Here is an 18,604-nt window from a genome sequence, read left to right on the forward strand (position 1 = left end):
TATAGTACCTAATACAACGTAAATACCATGTACATAGTTGTAAATACAATGTAAATGCTATGTAAATAGTTATGAGGCATGCACTAAATTAAAATTTTGCTTTTAGGAACTTTCTGGAATTCTTTTTTTTCCAAATATTTTTCATCCGTGGTTGGTTGGATCCAAGGATGCAGAACCTGAGGATACGAAGGGCTGACTGTAGGTGCACAACACTGTGTTAGGTGCTTGGGGAAGGAAAGAGGTAAAAAGAACCCCTTCCCTGTTTTTAGGAGCTCAGAACTTAGTAGGAGGAATAGGTGCATAAAAGAGCTGACTCTTAAACCTGCAATAAGTGTTATAAGAATTACGTGCAAAGAGAAGGGGTTGGAGTGATTATTTGAGCATATGGACACTTCATTCCACACCCAATAAGCAAAAAAAATTAAAGCCCTTCCATGGTCCTTAAAGCAGACCAGTAGCTCTAATTCAAATGTTTAACAAGGGTAAATATAAAGATGCTCATCTTCTTGGCTTGCAGTGGAATAGGGAGGTTCAGATGGATCACCTGCTCCTTAAGGCTGATGATGAAAGTTACTGGCACCGGTTTCATGCAGCTCTTTTGCTCGCTCTCTCTCCTTTACATGGCTGCCCCTGTTGAGCTGGAGGGGGAAGTACCACAGCTGGGGGCAGTGAAAGTCAGGAACACCAAGAGAGCAGGCGTTTGGAACGGTAGCGCTAGGGCACCCTGGAAATATTCTTCCCCACATGAGGTCCTTTCAAATTCCCTGTACCATAGACACTACTTTGATTTAAAATGCAGTTTGCTGCTTTCTGGCCTACCCTGTTTGTTCAGTGTATTTTTGCCCCTGATTTTTACTTCTCTGTATACATATTTCTTTTTCACTGATGAATAACTTTTGTGTGGATTAGTTTCACTAAGAAGTTCCCTTCTGCTCCCCTTTCTCCCCTCATTCAGCAAATTATATTAACAGATTTTCTACAGATTTTAGATGCCACTATCACCTCTCTCTCCAATACACTGTTCTCAGCCTCCTATTAGCACATTATCTCTTTACTCTGCCAATTAAACATCTGGATGCGCTGGAAAGCTGGCAAAAATATCAATCTGATTAAAACAGTTTTCTGATGTCTGGAATTGATGCACAATATACTAAACAATGAAAAACTGCTTTTCAGATGGGCAGTCACCTTTATCTTTCAATTGGCAGCAAATGCAGTAGTAATAATCAGATTGGGCATTCACAGGTTTCGACCTGTCAACCACACAATTCTAACTTATTTTTGAAAAGAAGTAGATTTTAAATAAATAGTAATGCCCAAACGATCTTCAAAACTGGATTCTAAAACTAAACACAGAGCCAATTCAAAATTGGGACTCACATTCTCATCTAGTTATGTGCTATAAATTCCAAGTTAATGTTTCATATTCACTAATTGCCTATTATACAGGGCTGACCCTCTAAGACCTCTGTTTTCTGAGAACAGCAAGACTTCTGTTGAATCTAGAAAGGCTGCAGGCAAGCAGACCATTAATGGTATGCAACCCCCGAATTATAATTCATAGGTAAGCCCAGTACATGGGCAAAGATCTACTTACCAATTATCACATTGGATAACACTCAATACAGTATGTCTAGACTGTTACGAAGAAGTGCAAATGATATCACACTGCTTGTGTGGGTTTCTTTTTTTCTTTTTCTTTTTTTCTTTTTGGCTGTTAATGGTTCTTTTATCGCCCTGAATTGGAAGCTGTGGCACCCTTGACAGCCAGGCTCAAGGTGTCAGATATGGACATATCAAATGTTAGCTTATTTTACTTTTAGGGCCTGTTCCCTTTAAAGGAATAAAAATAAAAGCTAGCAAAATAAAAGGGAGGTTAAATTGTCTTGAAGGACTAAACAGGGCATTCACTGATCCTAGCTTTGACAGCCAGTTAGGGACTATGCCAGCTGGCTCAGTTGGGGTTGATGAAGGTCAAGGACACTGGTTTCTTCTGTACATGATCAAGTCATTCACTATTAAACTTTTACCTACTAGATGTATGCCCTTGGTTGAAAGCAGGATTGGACAAGGGAATATGAACGATATAGGGAAAACCCACATTTTCCTAATCCTTAAAATGAATTTACAAATATATATCCTCTTAGGGACAGCACCCATATTATCGCCTTGATAAAAATGGACAGCTAGTTCCATGGCAGGCTATCCAAAAGGATTTGGCAACATGTATAGATTAGTTAATATTTGTCAGGTATGGCACTAGGTACTTCCGCATGTAGCATTTTAACTAAATCCTTGTGACAACGCTGTTAGATAGACATTCTCATCTCCATTTTACAAATAAAGGAAGGGAAGCTGAATGTGGTTGGAAGAAATATGGGAGTCATATTAACACCCAGTGCTCTGACTACAAATCACACGTCCGACATCACCATCCAAGCTGTATGACTAGTACTACTGGCCTAGGCTGTAAGACCTCCAAGTGCCTGACCAATGTAGTATTTAGAACACATGAAGTGGTTAAGGTGAAAGAATCAGACGACTTTGATTCTAATCTTGACTTTGCCACTTACAATGTACATGATCCTGGACAAATCAGTGCAACTCCTGGATTCTCAGTTTCCTCATCTACTAGATGGGATGAGTAGAATTGTTGTAAGGATCACATGCTATCATAATCATATCAGCATAGTGCTTAGTGTTTAGTAGCTAGCACTCTCGATAAATGTTAGCTCTTGCCATTAACCAAATTATAGACTGTACAGACTACAAGGAGTCTAGGGATAGAGTCCTAGGGGTAGATGCCAATGGTCTGCAGTGGCAGCTTAAAATGTTCAGACTCACTTCTATTTAAGTTGCCTTATCACTGGCCAGAGGGCAGTTAACTTTTCTGTAGCATATTCAGTTCGTTAGAATGTGTTCATTTTGTGAACTCTGCTTGGTTAGGTTGTCAGATAGGTAGGAATCTATGTGGCTCTAAACAGACACTAATGCTACAGTAAATCTTTATTCATTGAATTTCACAAATTCAGAATTTGTTATCATTTGGACAGGGGCTGGACTGAAGCTTAACCTTTTCAGCATCGATAGAATAGAGCATCTACCAAGCAAATTAATAGTGAAAAAGAAATTGAAGGGCTGATCATTCCAGTGATTCAGTTGAACAAAATCTTCTCGGGCATTTTAGAAACCTACAAACAATGGACTCATTACAAATCATTCATAAATTTTTACTAAAGCAGGCCCTCTACTAGGCACTCCTGGTAGCTTAGTTGTTGCCATTATATGCATTGAAGGTAATATGACTGTATTTCCTTTGGAAATAGTCTCTAATTCATCTTTTTTCATTTATTCAGGCTGACTTTCACCCTAGTATTTTGCTGTATTGGTAAAAAGAAAGTGGGAGAAGTTCAAGTGCACTTACTACTGGAACTGCCCAAATCATTGTTATTGCTATAACCTATACATTTACTTTTTCTGCATCAGGAAAGTAAATTGTTTATATGCCACTAATGTTCATGTCCTTCCCACCTGCCATCAATGGCTTCCCAAATTGCTCAGAATAAAAGCCTGTGTCCTGACAAAGACCTACTTCCTCACAGTCTGGTTCTTTACCATCTCTCTCTTACCTCTCTGACCTTACCTCCCATTACCGTATCCCACAACCCCCTTCCCCACTGTCCCTATGCCTGGAATCTTCTTTTCTCCAATGTCAATATGGCTCACCCCTCACCTCCTTTAAGTCTTTACTCAAATGCCACCTTCTCAGTAAGGCTTTCTCTGACCACATTATTTAAAATGCCACCTCTGTCGCACACTCCCTATCCTTTTTTAACCTGCTTTAAAAAAAATTTCTCCATAACACTTACCATCTTCTATCAGACTATTTAAAAAATTTTTTAGTTTATTGTCTGCCTCTCAAAACTAGAATATAAGATCCATGGAACACGGATTTAGTCTTTTTTATTCATTGCTATTTCCTCAATGACTAGAATAGTGCCTGTCCCCAAGTAAGCTTTCAATAAATATTTATTGAATGAATAAATGGATATCCTAAAAGTCCTATTTTTAGGACATTTATAAATACACCTAGAGATTAATAAATGTTCAATTAATGCATCAAAATATGTTAAGTTACAAATAGATTCTTCATTGATACCACACCTTTATCACACACTTTATATTACTGTATTTCAAACATTTTCATTCATTTTCACCACTACAAAGTAGGAAGATGTCAAGTATTACTAGTTTTAGTCGATAAATAATGTGACAGATCCAGTTATAGAGGGGTTAACTGAGTTATAGAGTTTAGATGTTCCAACTTCCACTCATATCTGGAATCACTTGGCAGTTTAGGCTCTCATAACTAAGTGATGATCTTCTAATAAATGGCTTCCTTGGAAATGAGGGGGGTATGGTCAGAAGAGAATAATTAGGAATATGCTTTCTGTTGCCAGGTCTTTTTTCCCAGCCAAATCTTAAAAGTAAATGCGGAGAGGGGCCCTTAAACAGAGCAAATGTTACCAATTCATTGCTCCTTCTATTTCATTTTCCTATTTATTAAACCCTGCAGCATGCTGGTGACATTCAAAACATGAGGCTTATTGATCCATGAGCTTATATGTGTTCATAATTCACCCATGGTGCTGATTTCTAGATCTAGAAACACTGCATCATAAAACAGGCTTGCAAATAGCTATTGTTCTTAATGAATGGTGACTTGTTATGAAGAATGATTCCTGGAAGATCATTCTCTTTTAGGCAATTAACTTATTGATTTTACCAATGAATATGAATATAGACCACCGGAAGAGTTTATATCAGAGAAGCTTGGACAAACATGTGACAAATACTTAAAAGATCAGGGGGAAAAAGACTGTTTCAATTAAACACTCTTATTGTACATCTTTTTAACCTCCGTGACAATCGTTCCACAGTATCAGAAGTCACCTTCCTTCCTCTATGACTTGAGGGACTAAAATGTAATCTTTGATAGCTGAAGATCTTTAAAAATTTACAATGTTCTGTATAATCTGGCCAGTGCCTACCTTTATATTCTCATCTCCCACCAATCTCTCCCTGACTCATTGTATTCCAGCCACAATGACTTACCTTTCACTTTCTAGAAGAGTCTAGTATATTTCCACCTCAGGGCATTTGTACATGCTGTTTCCCTGGCCTGGAACATTCTTCCCCTGACTCATGTGAGGCCTCCCTTGCCACATAGACTTGGTTAGGTCCTGCTATACATGTTTATAGCACTCTAAAAACTTTATAGCACTCTAAACAATTGTAAATATATAGTTATTTGTGTGGTTTCTTGTTTAATACCTAAACCATAAGCTCCATGAAGGCAGAAACTTGTTTGACATTTTCTCCTCAGTGTCAAGCACAATACTCAGCACAAAGTAGTAATGAATGAATGGAAAATTGGGTGCCCAATCTGAAATGTTTGGCTGAAAGGTAAATAAATCTTTGAGTCAAACATTTGGATCAGTGCTATCCAACAGAACTTTCTCCATTGATAGGAATGCTCTAGATGTGCACCAACACAGTGGTCGCTAGCTTCATGTGACTGTTGAGCACTTGAGATGTGGCTAGTGCAACTGAGAAATGGAATTTTTAATGTTATTTAAATTGTATTTAAATAGTCATATGTGGCTAGTGGCTACCATATCAGACAATGCAGATTTTGGTATCTCCAAATAGATGTCGGATGGTCTATAAACTTAGCCAAAGAATACAAAGAAGTTGGAAACTTTTATGAAGTCCAACTTATAATTTTTTTCCTATTGTGGTTTCTTTCCTAGCTTTTATGTTTAAGAAGTCCCTTCCAATCTTGAGATCTACCACCTATATTTTCTTCTAATTGTGTTTGAGTTTTCTTTTGCCTTCAACTCATTAATCAGCTGGAGTGTTTTTATTTATTTTATTCTTTTGGAATATGGTATGAATTGAAAATCTAAGTTTTTTTTTTTCCTTAATAGTTGTCTCAGCACCACCTATTTCATAATGTTTCTTTTCCCCACTGATTTTTGATGCTGGTTTTATAATATCCTAAATATTTGTACCACGGTGTGTTCCTGAGCTTTTATTCGGTTGTACTGATCTGTCTATGCTTACATCAGTACCATTTTGTTTTAATTATCATAGTTTTAAAATATTATTTTAACATCTGATAGTTCTAGCTTGCTCTCACTATTCTTTGTTTTAGCTATTCTGATTCAGTTAATATAATGTCTAAACTTTTTTTCTCATGTCAATTCGTATGTGCATGTAATGTATGGTGATTATATTTTTCAAACCCTAAATCAGGACACATGATGAACACATGAAAATGTGGTCACCATAAGGTTAAGTCTCCTCTTCCAAGCACAAGGTTGTGTCCATGGTATGTGCTTGTTGACTAAAGGGATACATGAGGTCAAGACATTTGATAGATTTGTGATTTCTATAGTAATTAGTTCTTAAATATACAATGTAAAAGACAGTTTTCAATTTTTTTGCATGTTAAGAAAAAATTCCAAGGGTTATTTGTTCTTAGTTCTGTTTTTATTATTCAAGGAGCTCTTAGGTAGTTCCTAGACCTATGTCACCCACATATTCAATGAGCCCAATTAGTTACTAAGAGTCACAATGCATTGAATCAGAGTGTAACTAAAGTCAAAGCTTCAGGAAGTAGCAGTAATACTAATGAGTATTCAAAGCTGATTAGAATGCAAAAAAAAAAAATCCTGCCATTCTTTAAGTATCAGCAATGATATGGAGTAATCAGGAAGCAGCTACTTGAAGCAACTGCTTGAAAGTGATTTTTTTTTTTTTTGACTGGGAAGATTTCTTAAGAATTAACATTTAAAAAATTAGGACCACTTTTTTTCCCCCCAAAAGGTTCAATTGGCACTTTCTGATTTAGTTAAAACTCACACACATACATGCACAAACAAGTATGCAAATATTAATCATTAGGCATATACAATCATTCTGGATGGCTGGAAATGAATCCAGCCATTCTGGATAGCTGGAAAGCTGAGACCACCAAATGAAGGGCATTTAATATATTCTTAGGGATGTTACTTAAACAGTATAAAAATGGATTTATTGTCCAAAATCTTAGTCATGAGGCCTTCAGAGGTTATTTAATCCATCTTTCCATGTCAAAGTAGAACTAAACATTTATTTGTCATCAGTATCATCTTAATCCTACCAAAGGAAAAAATGGTAATTGAATATCTCTAGGAGCCTCCCCCTGCTACTCCCTAAAGAGACAATCATAAAAATACACTAAACTCACATCAGGGTCTTTGATTTTTGATTCCCACATAGATACACAGTTTTAAAGGAATGTTCATAGGTCAATACACATTCAGCAACATCTTCTATACCTTTTGTATCTATATATACCACAGATATTGAAAACTGATAATCCATTATTTCATTAATATTTAATTGATCCATTCCTTAAACATTTTTGGCTCCCTTGAGGTGACCTTGAGGCCATAGAAAATGCTTGATAATTATTCAATTATTTTTATCAAGCTGTACTTTATTAAGCAGGAAACTTATTTTAGCTCAACCCTGAGTCAGAAATTATACTTGGGACTTCCCTGGTGGTACAGTGGTTAAGAATCCGCCTGCCAATGCAGGGGACACGGGTTTGAGCCCCGGTGCAGGAAGATCCCACATGCCACGGAGCAACCAAGCCCGTGCGCCACAACTACTGAGTCTGTGCTCTAGAGCCCGCGAGCCACAACTACTGAAGCCCACGTGCCTAGAGCCCGTGCTCCGCAACAAAGAGTAGCCCCTGCTCACCGCAACTAGAGAAAGCCTGTGTGCAGCAACAAAGACCCAACGCAGCCAAAAACAAATAAATACAGAAAGAAAGAAAGAAAGAAATTATACTTGCATAGGTTGTTAATGTATTTTCTGAGCATAACATTTTAATCAATATATCAATTGAGAAATCTCCATTACTGCCTCCAATCTTTTTTGGAATGAAGCAGACCACCTAGGTTTACACCCTGGCTCTATCGTTTACTTTCTATATGATCTTGAGCAATTTATTTAACTTCTCGGTGCCTCAGTTTCCTAATTTGTAAAGTAGTGTTAATAGTAGTTTCTACCTCATGAGGATTAAGTGAAATTATTCACATAAAGGACTCAGCACAGTGCCTTGTACATAGTAAACCCTGAATACAAGTGAGCTAATATTATTAGTAATTATACTGGGCATCAAACTATGGACTCTGGGTCATACTTAACACGTAACAAGGAAACAATATAGACAGGATATAATTTAGTGCTTGATTATATGGTGCATATGATAAACACCATGGTAGATTGGGGTGGTGGATGTCAGAGGTATCATGGGAGATATGGCTTGAGTTGGGACTTAAATGATGAACTGAGAATGATGGGTGTAGAAGATGAGTCTTGAAAAAAACAAAAAAAGAAAATGAGTCTTGGCGGACCACAGAAGCCCAGTAAATGGTTGATTAGTGTACCATTTAATTGAAAATCTCACTCTGGCCTCCCCAACAAAAATTTCAATTTAGATAGGAAGTAAACAGTCTCTTCAGAAAATGGTCTGTTATCCTAAATTTAGTGTGTGTGTGTGTGTGTGTGTGTGTGTTTGTGTGCACGTGTGCACGTGTGCGTTGATTGGTGTAGTTTATCATCCTTTAAGTAGTGCACATGAATTATCTTGTTTAATTCTTATAACAACCCTATTAGACAGTTATTATTATTATCAGCCCCATTTGGAAGGTAAGGAAATTGAAGCACAGAGATAGCAAGAAACTTTTCCCAAACCCTACAGCCAGAAGTACATAGCAGAGCTAATATTTGACCCCAGAAATTCTAACTTCAAAGCCCTGTGCTCTTAATCAGAAAGGTGCTTCTACTTAAAATTCATAAGGTCTTATAACTTTTAAAGGTAAACTGTTAGCCAGAACAATAAAAGAGGACACTTTTACACCTAATTTGGTGCTTAAACGATGACTGCTATCTTATTGTTTTAAGCCCCATTTGGATTCAAATGACAAGGCATATAATTGTCTAAGCACAAATAGAAACCTTGAGGAGTCAAATTTAACAACGTACTTCATTTTAAGTTAATATACAGAAATTAGAAATAAAATTTTTTGTCAATTTCATGTTTTCTTGAGTAGAAAGTAAGAGGAAAGTGAGGATTTGTTGTTTTAGGCTCATTCAGAGGTGATTTGGCTGTTTTGAGGCCTGACTGTACAATGTATTAGATGCCTTTGTTTGCTTGATTAAAACAGAAGTGGTTACCCTGAGGCCTTGGAGCCACATATGGCTTTCTAAAACATGTGCAGCTCTTGAATTAAATGTAAAATATTCTACTGTGAATTGTCATGATGCTGTGTCCTTTGAAAGATGTAAAGTGGTACTAAAAGGTAAAGACACAAGAGGGAGCTCTAAATAACTAAGAACAAAGAAAACTACCTCACGACGTGTGTAGTGCAAGCTACACTAGCATCTGACAGTTTAGACAGTAGTACGTTGATTTAATTTAGTAGAATAAATGCCACAGATATGGGAGGCAGCATGGTTGTAACAATTAAGAAAACAGAAACTGAAGTCATATAGCCCTGAATTGGAACCTTGGTTCTGTTACTTTCTAGCTGTGTGATCCTGGAAAAGTCACTTACCATCCCCACTCCAAGCATTAGTTTTCCCATTTGTAAACAGGGAAAATTGTACCTATACCTGATAGCATTATTGTGAGAATTAAATGAGATATAATACATGGAAAGAGTTTGGAGTATTGCCTGGTTACTGTAAGTATTCAATAAACTGAGACTTACAAAATAGTATGACTTTATACTGTTTATACCGAGGATTCCTAATTTTCACTCTTGGCCAGATTGGTCATCACTGTGCTAGAGGCTGGGCTATTCCTTTCTTTCATGAACATTTAATAAATGACTCACCTCCATCATTGTCCAAGTTATCTCCACAAAGCATTTCCATGACAACATTGCAGCCTGTCCCACTCCAACCCACCTGACACACACAGTGCCAACCATTTTGATCCAGGGTACATCGCCCATTTCCAAAGCAGAGCCCCGGGCAGCCATCTGAAAAGACAGCAGAGAGTAACAAATTCAGAGACATCAGAATGGGATTGGCCAACAATGATGTATCTGCCTAGAGGGAAAAATCCAACCATCTGGGCTCCATTCAGATGAGGTGTTGAATAAATGGAAGAGGAGCTTGCATGCTTATACCACCTTCCCAGGGAACTTGTTATCCCTTACTCTGCTGTGCTTTTCCTTAGAGAGCCAATTAAACATTATTAATGCTAAACCCAATTCCCAACCTCTGATTCAGACAGGATAAAAACTATGATGGGGACAAGACATGTTTTCTGTTTCTTTTCGAAAAAGGTATCTCCTCATCTCAATCAAAACTGGATGGATGATATTGTATCTAGTTATGGCCAAAAAGTTGGGAAAAGACAGCAGTTTCTATGAAGAGATACTTCTCCTAACTACTGCTACTCTGGGCTGATTTTTCCCTTGTGAGATGTTGCTTCAGGACTTAGGTATGTTGGTATACAGTTCAGACCATACCATTAATTGCCCACATGGTGCCTTAGAAATGTGCTGCAGTTGCTTTACATCTATTCAGCTTTTCTCTTCAAGATTATTATTGATCTGAAAGCTAAGGATTGATTTTTTTACTTATCTGGTATCTCTCTCAGAAACTAGCATAATAGTATACCTGTAGTAAGTGCTCAACAAATATTTATGGAATTAATGCACACCAAATTTAGACTTTCAGAATTCTAGAGAATAACTGGATAAATATAGTCAAGAGGAAATTATAATGCTTAAATGACTTCTATCCATTGATAACCCTAACCACAAACACTAACGATGGTCTCTATTTAGACTTTTAATTTCTCAGGGATGACCTACTCTTTCTACCAGTGGTTCAGAAATAGGCTATTCCAAAGGGCAACTCTGCATGTCCCAAGTGCTCAGTGGGCAGATGAACAGAGAGAGCAATAATGGCATACAGCTTCTGGAAATTTCCCCAGTAGCAATGCAGGACCAGATCTGGATTTTACAGGAGAGAGTCCAATCAATATTCTTTCCATTTTCTGTCTTTGAAAGAAAATTCCAGAAGTATAAAAAGCAAAAGAATTTTTTTTTAAATCTGTAGAAGTAATCCAGTGTTTCTTGCAAATGGTTTTCCTAGCAACTCTCAACAGACCAGAAGAAGAAAAGACTTTAAAATAAAATGACAGATGGCTGTTAGAAAATATGAAAAGATTATATATATATTCCTCACCCACATGTATAAGATTAAGAAAGAAATTTATCTAGTTCCATTCTCATGCACATACAGTGGATAAAGAGAAATTAGGGATAATTTGAGTAGGACATTTTCAACCTTCTGAGGCTGAGGTAATGAAAGGCACCAGGAAATTTGACAGAAAAACCCTTGCAGTCTCTATCGAATGCAGATCCCTGGTGGGGATGGATGATGAGGTACTAACAGGGGAATAATTCTTCTGCCCTTGTAAGGATACTCTACACGGACTTAAAGCTATATTGTTATGTTAGAGAAAAAGTTCAGCTGTCTACCTAAACCTAGTTCATTTAATAATTACCTCTCTGTCATATAAACAGACACACACACACACACACACCCCTCGACATCAAGACAAAGAAAAATAATTCTTAAAACTGCTTATCAGTCTATTAAACTCTATGACAAAAAATGAATCTTTGGTATTGGGAAAGCAAATTACTTTTAAGTCTATTACAGCATGAACCTGACAATATTGCACTTAAGTAAGACTGCCAACATTAAAAACAACAACAAACAACACCCAAACCCCACCAACACTTCCTTTCCCACATGCATATTTTCGGTTTAAAATATTTTTCTGTTATAAAACTAGAGAGAACGGGCTTACCTCGGACAGCATCTAAGTAGTGAGCTAAAAAGGGGGGAAAACAGTGATTGAATGAATTTCTGGGAGACCAAAGCTATACAACAAGTACTAATGGTTTACCATCTGTTGCCTGGGAGAACAGCAAACTGTGAATTCTGAAATGCCTGCAGCTCAGAAGTTGGTACACTGGCCTGTGTAGTTTGTGAATAATATTTTCTGTGGGAAAGATATTAATGGCTTTTCTGCAAGAAACTCTATTAGGCTTCCTAAAAAAGTGTCATATTTCATTAGAAGTATAAGAACTGCATTTTTACATTTCAGTAATAACTCATGAAAGAGTGCTAGTTTGAACTTCTTATTAGTAATATCTTTAGAAGGGAGTTCTGGAGTAACCACCTTTGGTAATCATGACAATATTTAAATCCTCCTATGTGAAGGCAATAAACTTACTCTAGTGCAGGAATGTAATTACTTAAGCTGCACCTGAATCTCACCCCTCACCACCTATTTAATGAATCTTAAGTATTTTCCACAGTCACAGAACAAGACTGACTGTAGTTGAGTAGTAATGCAGTTTATTAAAATTATATGTTATATATATTATATATATTATACATTACTTTGGCAGGTTCCAACCATTATAACAAAAATCACCTAAAAATGAAAGCTGTATTACAGTCTAGAGGGGAAAAAAAGCCCATAAACAATGAATTGTGTATCCAGAGGCCCACGCTTGCTTTTGCACTGTATGAATTTTCTGTGTGCTCATAGAATGACACTGGAACATTCTGTGACCCACTTTCCTTAGCTGAACAATGGTAATCATATTTGTCCCTCTGTATACATACAGGGAACCTTTGTGGCAGATACATGTGTGTGTCAAGGGCTTTGATATTTTTCTCAGAAAAAAGTATTTTATAAATGAAACTTTCATTATTATTAGTGTTTTTTATGGTGTGAAGACCACGTGATAGATTAATTATTACATAGACTTTCTCACACCCACAGGTGTTCTCCCAGGAAGCAGCCTGAAAATTAGTGAAATTGGTGACAAGGGATGAGAGAGGGTGGATGCCTTGGTACAAACTCTCTATACTACCCAATAAACAATTCAACACAGATGTTCTATTGATGGCAGGTCAGGAGTGTCTTCCTTATACACATTAAAGACAGCCCTTAATGATATTGAATGGCCCCTGATAAAGTAGTCCCATTTAATGAAATTGCCTCTAAGTGCTTTCAACCAAAACAACCTATACTTTTCAAAAGGAAAAATGGCCAGTGAATGTTACCTTTACAACAAAAGCACTTTTCTTATTAACTAATGACACTATATTCTAATGTATCATCTTTCATTTGAGTAACTCAAAGCACTTGAAAGCAGAAAATATAAAGAATACTGAAGTAATGAGAAAGGAAAAGACACAGAAATAAGTAAGATATTATCAACAAAACAGGAAACCTCCCAGTTAAGGAAACTTTCAAACTTATGGCCAGCCCTCCTACTTCTTCCCTCTTCCCACCTCAAATTCTACAAACAGCTTGGTGATTGACTTGCTAGACTGCTTTACTTCTTCAATTAATCCAATTTACTTTGTTCAAAGTATGGTGGTACTTACCAATTGTGCAGTGGTCGCCCTCCCATCCAGGGCTACACTCACATTTTCCATCTTTGCATTGGCCATGCTCAGCACAATGAGAATGACAGGAGCGTTCTTCACATGTTGGTCCTACCCAACCTTCTTCGCATTGGCAAATTCCCCTTGAGCAGACTCCATGGCTACCACACTCCATGGTACAGAGCTCTGTGGGGAATACAAAGATGTATTTACATAATTTATTACAACCAGAGTCTACTCTTTCAAAAACACATTAGAATTACCAAAATCTCAGTCTATACCTGTATTTAAAATATATAAACAAAATGTCACAAAGCCCTCTAGCATTTGAGTGAATGTACAAGGAACTCTGTTAAAAAAGGTAGTTATATCTCTATGTATAAAATAAACTCTAAATCATGTTGCTTTTGAGCAGTCCACAAAATGATAAGAGCATTCAAGGCTTGGAAATGAAGTCAGTGCCAAACAAATGTCAAGCGGTTTTCACTAAACATTCATTAAGATTACAGATAATGTTGTAGGGATTTTGTGATGCTACAAGGAAATCACTGGGGAAAACACACAGCGCCCTAACTTCATTCGGGTTTTACAATCAGAAAGATGATAGCTTTCTAATAAAATTCATAATATACAAGAGGTAAAGCTGCCAGTGACAGTAATCAACTGCTTTCTCTGATCATACTAACAATATTTGCATTTATTTTAAGGATTTAAAGTGACTCTTGGTTGATTAAAACACACAGTCTTCTTATCTCAAAATGCCATTCAATATTTAGCCAATATAATCAAGGTGTATTATTAGCTCTGCCCAGTTTCTCTCTTCTGTATCCTTGACATTTTCTTGAGAAACACTGAATATTAATAAAATCATGACAGTAGAAAACCAAAATAAAAGTTTGGCTAGCTTGTTTCTTCATCAAATTCCCTTGCTGGAGGAGCAGAAGGGAGATAAAAGCCTATCGAGAGAATGCAATAGGTTTTGGGTACAATTGGCCACATATCCTTGAATGAAAAAGAAGGTGTTCTGGAAGCCAAGTTGTCTATCTTTCATAGTCTCAAATTCTGAAACTGGTTTTATATATTGATAGATATTGACATATGATGATATAAGTATTACCCTATATTACATGTAACAAAGCTCTTCATATGTAACAAAGGTTTCTACTCTATAGATAGCAGAGTTATTTTTTTTTTTTTTTTAAATATTTATTTATTTATTTATTTATGGCTGCGTTGGGTCTTCGTTTCTGTGCTAGGGCTTTCTCTTGTTGTGGCAAGCGGGGGCCACTCTTCATCGCGGTGCGCAGGCCTCTCACTATCGCGGCCTCTCTTGTTGCGGAGCACAGGCTCCAGATGCGCAGGCTCAGTAATTGTGGCTCACGGGCCTAGTTGCTCCGCGGCATGTGGGATCCTCCCAGACCAGGGCTCGAACCCGTGTCCCCTGCATTGGCAGGCAGACTCACAACCACTGCGCCACCAGGGAAGCCCATAGCAGAGTTATTTTTCAGTAGGTGAGAATATTCTTCTGATAAAGCCATGATTATGAATTTTATTACTATCTGGATCAATATACTCACTAATTCATTCACAAGTATTCTTTGAGGGTCAAGATATCATAGAAAGAGTAAAGGGTTTGGAATAAGAATTCCTCTGCATAAAAGCTGCGTATCCTTAGGCAAATTACTAACATGCTTTCTTAATCTCTGCTTGTGTAACTACACAATGAAAGAAATAATATTTACACCTGACAGGGTCATTGGGCAGTTTGAGATATATTTTGGAGGTAGAACCAATATGAATTCCTTAAGAGGGGATACAGGAAATGAAGGAAAGTGAAAAATAAAAGTTTTGGCTTAAACAAATGGGTGGGTAATGCTGCCACTAACAAAATGGAAAAGGATAAAGGAAGAATAAGATGGAAGATCAAACAGATTAACATTGAGATAACGTATAGATAGCCAAATGAAGATGTCAATTAAGCAGTAAGATATATGAATTTGACAGGCCAGGGCTAGAGATATGAAATTGGCAACCATTAGCATATAGGTGGTATTTAGCATTTAAGTTTGAGACCAGATGATATCCCCTAAGGAATGAGCCCTGAGGTGTTCCGTGATTTAAAGATAAGGTAGAAAAAGAGGAACCATCAAAGGAGACTGAGAAGGAGAGGGCAGTGAGTGATAGGAGGAAATCTAATAGATTGTGGTATAGCTAAAGCCAAGAGGACACTTTTTCAAGAAGAAGGGGGTAGTTATCATAGGGACAGAGTAAAGGGCCAAAGTAGGTGATTAAATAGTTAATCCCACTAGGGGATTATAAGTAAAGAAAAAAGTATAGGAGACCCCTGTAAGTTAATGATCACTCAAGAAAGCAGATTTGCTTAACCACAAAACCAAGCAGGCTTGCTTAGCAACAAAACCAGGTTACAGAAACATGAGACATGCCCCCAAACAATAAAACAATGGTGGCATGAGACCCACATCCTTCCCAGTGAGCTCAGTAAGTTAATGATTACTAGGACACGCTCCTCTGCGCGCACTAAAAACAAAAATATAAGGAAAAGGTGACATTATACTAAAAGCTGAAATGATTTAACATATTTTAGTATATGTTACTGCCTTTTTGCTCATTTCCATTGCACCATGACAGTCCCAGCTTGACCATGTAGGGACAAGAAAACTCCCCCACCCAACGTGGAGGAGGAACTGAGGACAATGGAATTTTGATGTCTATTCAAGAATGAGGAAGAAGGTGGTTTTCTCCCCCTCCCCACTTTTCCTTTGATTATAAAACTGTAGCCCACTAAGTTCTTGGGGTGTGGCACCCTCTCGCCCACCTGCTTGTAAGCCTCACAAATGTCCTATTCTAATAAATCACTTCTTATCTATCACTTTGCCTCTTGCTGAATTGTTTCTGCGTTGAGACATAAAGAACTGGAGCTCCTCGGAGCCCCTGAAGTGTCACCTAATGGTTTCAGTTACATAAAAAATATTGCTCAGAGGTCAAGTGAGACATGGGCAGAGAAGTACCCATTAGATTTACCACATGGAAATTGTTGGTAACTTTAGGAAGAGCTGTATTGATAAAGTGGTAGTTGTAAAGCCAGATTGCACTGGGTGGAAGAGTGAATAGAAAACTGTGTGTGGGATCACCAGGTTGTGAGAAAAGTCTAGGACCCAGACAACACCAAAAAGGGGGGACTTAGCCTAATAAATGGTAGCTCAAGTAGGTTAATCTTGAATTAGCACCAACACTCTATATCTTGATTCTGAATCTATGATTGATAATCTGGATTTTAAAATTCAGTTCTTATAGTGAATTTGATATTGTAATTATGCTCCCCTTAATGGCCTCCCTTAAGACACTAAAAGCTGAACTGAAAGGGCCTTTCTAAGATTAGAAAGCTAAATTGGTCAAAGCCAATCAAGCCAGAGCTGACTGAAACAATGAGAGGCAAACATTTTGCCTATATTGCTTTATACAACTATAAATTTTAGACATAGGAGTACATCATTCTGATGACTTCCTGAAAAGTAGTAGGACTAGATGAAATAGTATTCATCTAGAATTTATTCACTGTTCAGAACTAGATGAACAGTTTTGGCAAAATGGCAGACTAGGCTATCTTTAAACCACCTTGATATAAACCCTTAGAAATGCTGAATATAATGTAATAATTTTTTAAATTGCATGTCTTAGCTCACAAGAAAGAGAAATTCTCAAACGCTGGAAGCAAAGAGGATGCTAACAGTCAAAGACGTAAGCATATAAGTCAACCCTCTGGCAGCATAGAGGGGTTATTATACCCAGTAACGACCAGGGGCTTGGGTATCTGTGTCCACAAAGGGAAAAGAGATGAGGTCTTTGGTCCATTTAAGATGGGGAGTTGTACGGAAACTCCTGCAGAAAGCAAGGACAACCCCTGAAAAGCTGCAATCTCAATGAGATGGGGACTAATAAACTATCCACTAGCCCAGAGAGATGGCAAAGAAGCATTGACTATATAATAGTAACAACAACAACATCAACAACAATAACAATTGGGGGGTTAGAAAACAGTAGTGAAATAAAATATTACCTTATCATAATACGTGCAATGGAGTGCCCTGTGTTCAATATTTCTAAAGCCTTGTATTTTTCAGGAGTTAGGTAAGAGATACTTTGTCAAGTATGCATATAAAAATGTAAAGGTGGAGCTCTGTTTCTAGTGATTGTGACCTAAGTAATTTTTACTATTCTCTTCTGATGAGAACTAGAAAATCTAGACAAAATATATTTTAAAATTTGTTGGATGTTACTACTAGAATTCACAAAAGGGTAAAGAATTGCTGGGCCAAGTTCCAGGAGAAAACGAAAACCCAGAGAGGTGTCTGATATTTTTGGATGCTTCTTTTCTAGAAGTGTCTGTCAATTCTGGTAGATGCAGCTGGAAGGCTCAAAGGTTGGGTAAAGCTTTTGTCAGTCTCATGGGGACAGAAAAAATACTTGACTGGATAATGGCTAGGAAATTTCCAATACTGAAGAAAACACCAAGCCAAATATTGAAGCAAAACTGAAGGAGCAAAAAAGAGAAGGCAGATTCACAATTATAGTCAGAGACTTTTATGATCCCCTTTCTCATTAACTAACTGACAGAACAAGCAGACGACTTAGAAAGAATATGGAATATTTGACCAACATGATTAACAAATTTGATCCAATTGATACGTACAGAACACTGCATTAAATAACTACAACATACACAGAAATTCCAAGTGCACATAGAACATTTACAAATATTGACCACATGCTAGGCTATAAAGCAAGTCTCAACGTATTTCTAAGTACTGAAATTATATATAGCATGTTTTCTACCTACTATGGAATTAAACTTGAAATCAGTAACAAAAGATAATTATAAAATCCATATAATTTGGAAATTAAGAAATAGACTTCTGAATGAACTACAGAACAGAGAAGAAATCATCATGGAAATAGGAAAATATTTTGAAATGAATGAAAATGAAGGTACCACATATCAAATTTTGTGTAATATAACTCAGTCCCTATGTAT

General features: G+C 37.1%; 1 protein-coding gene across 1 annotated transcript in view; it reads right to left on the reverse strand.

The window, feature by feature from the left end:
- The window catches only part of TENM1 (teneurin transmembrane protein 1), a 569,033-nt gene that overhangs the window by 169,168 nt on the left and 381,261 nt on the right, over nt 1-18,604 (reverse strand). The window contains exons 12-14 of the mRNA XM_082446781.1: nt 13,552-13,737; nt 11,954-11,977; nt 9,957-10,103 (exon numbers count right to left, since the gene is read on the reverse strand). Of these exons, the coding sequence (XP_082302907.1) occupies nt 9,957-10,103; nt 11,954-11,977; nt 13,552-13,737 (357 nt within the window). The remainder of the gene's footprint in view (nt 1-9,956; nt 10,104-11,953; nt 11,978-13,551; nt 13,738-18,604) is intronic.

Source organism: Balaenoptera physalus, assembly GCF_965194825.1.
Source record: "Balaenoptera physalus genome assembly, chromosome: X".
Lineage (NCBI taxonomy): Eukaryota > Metazoa > Chordata > Mammalia > Artiodactyla > Balaenopteridae > Balaenoptera > Balaenoptera physalus.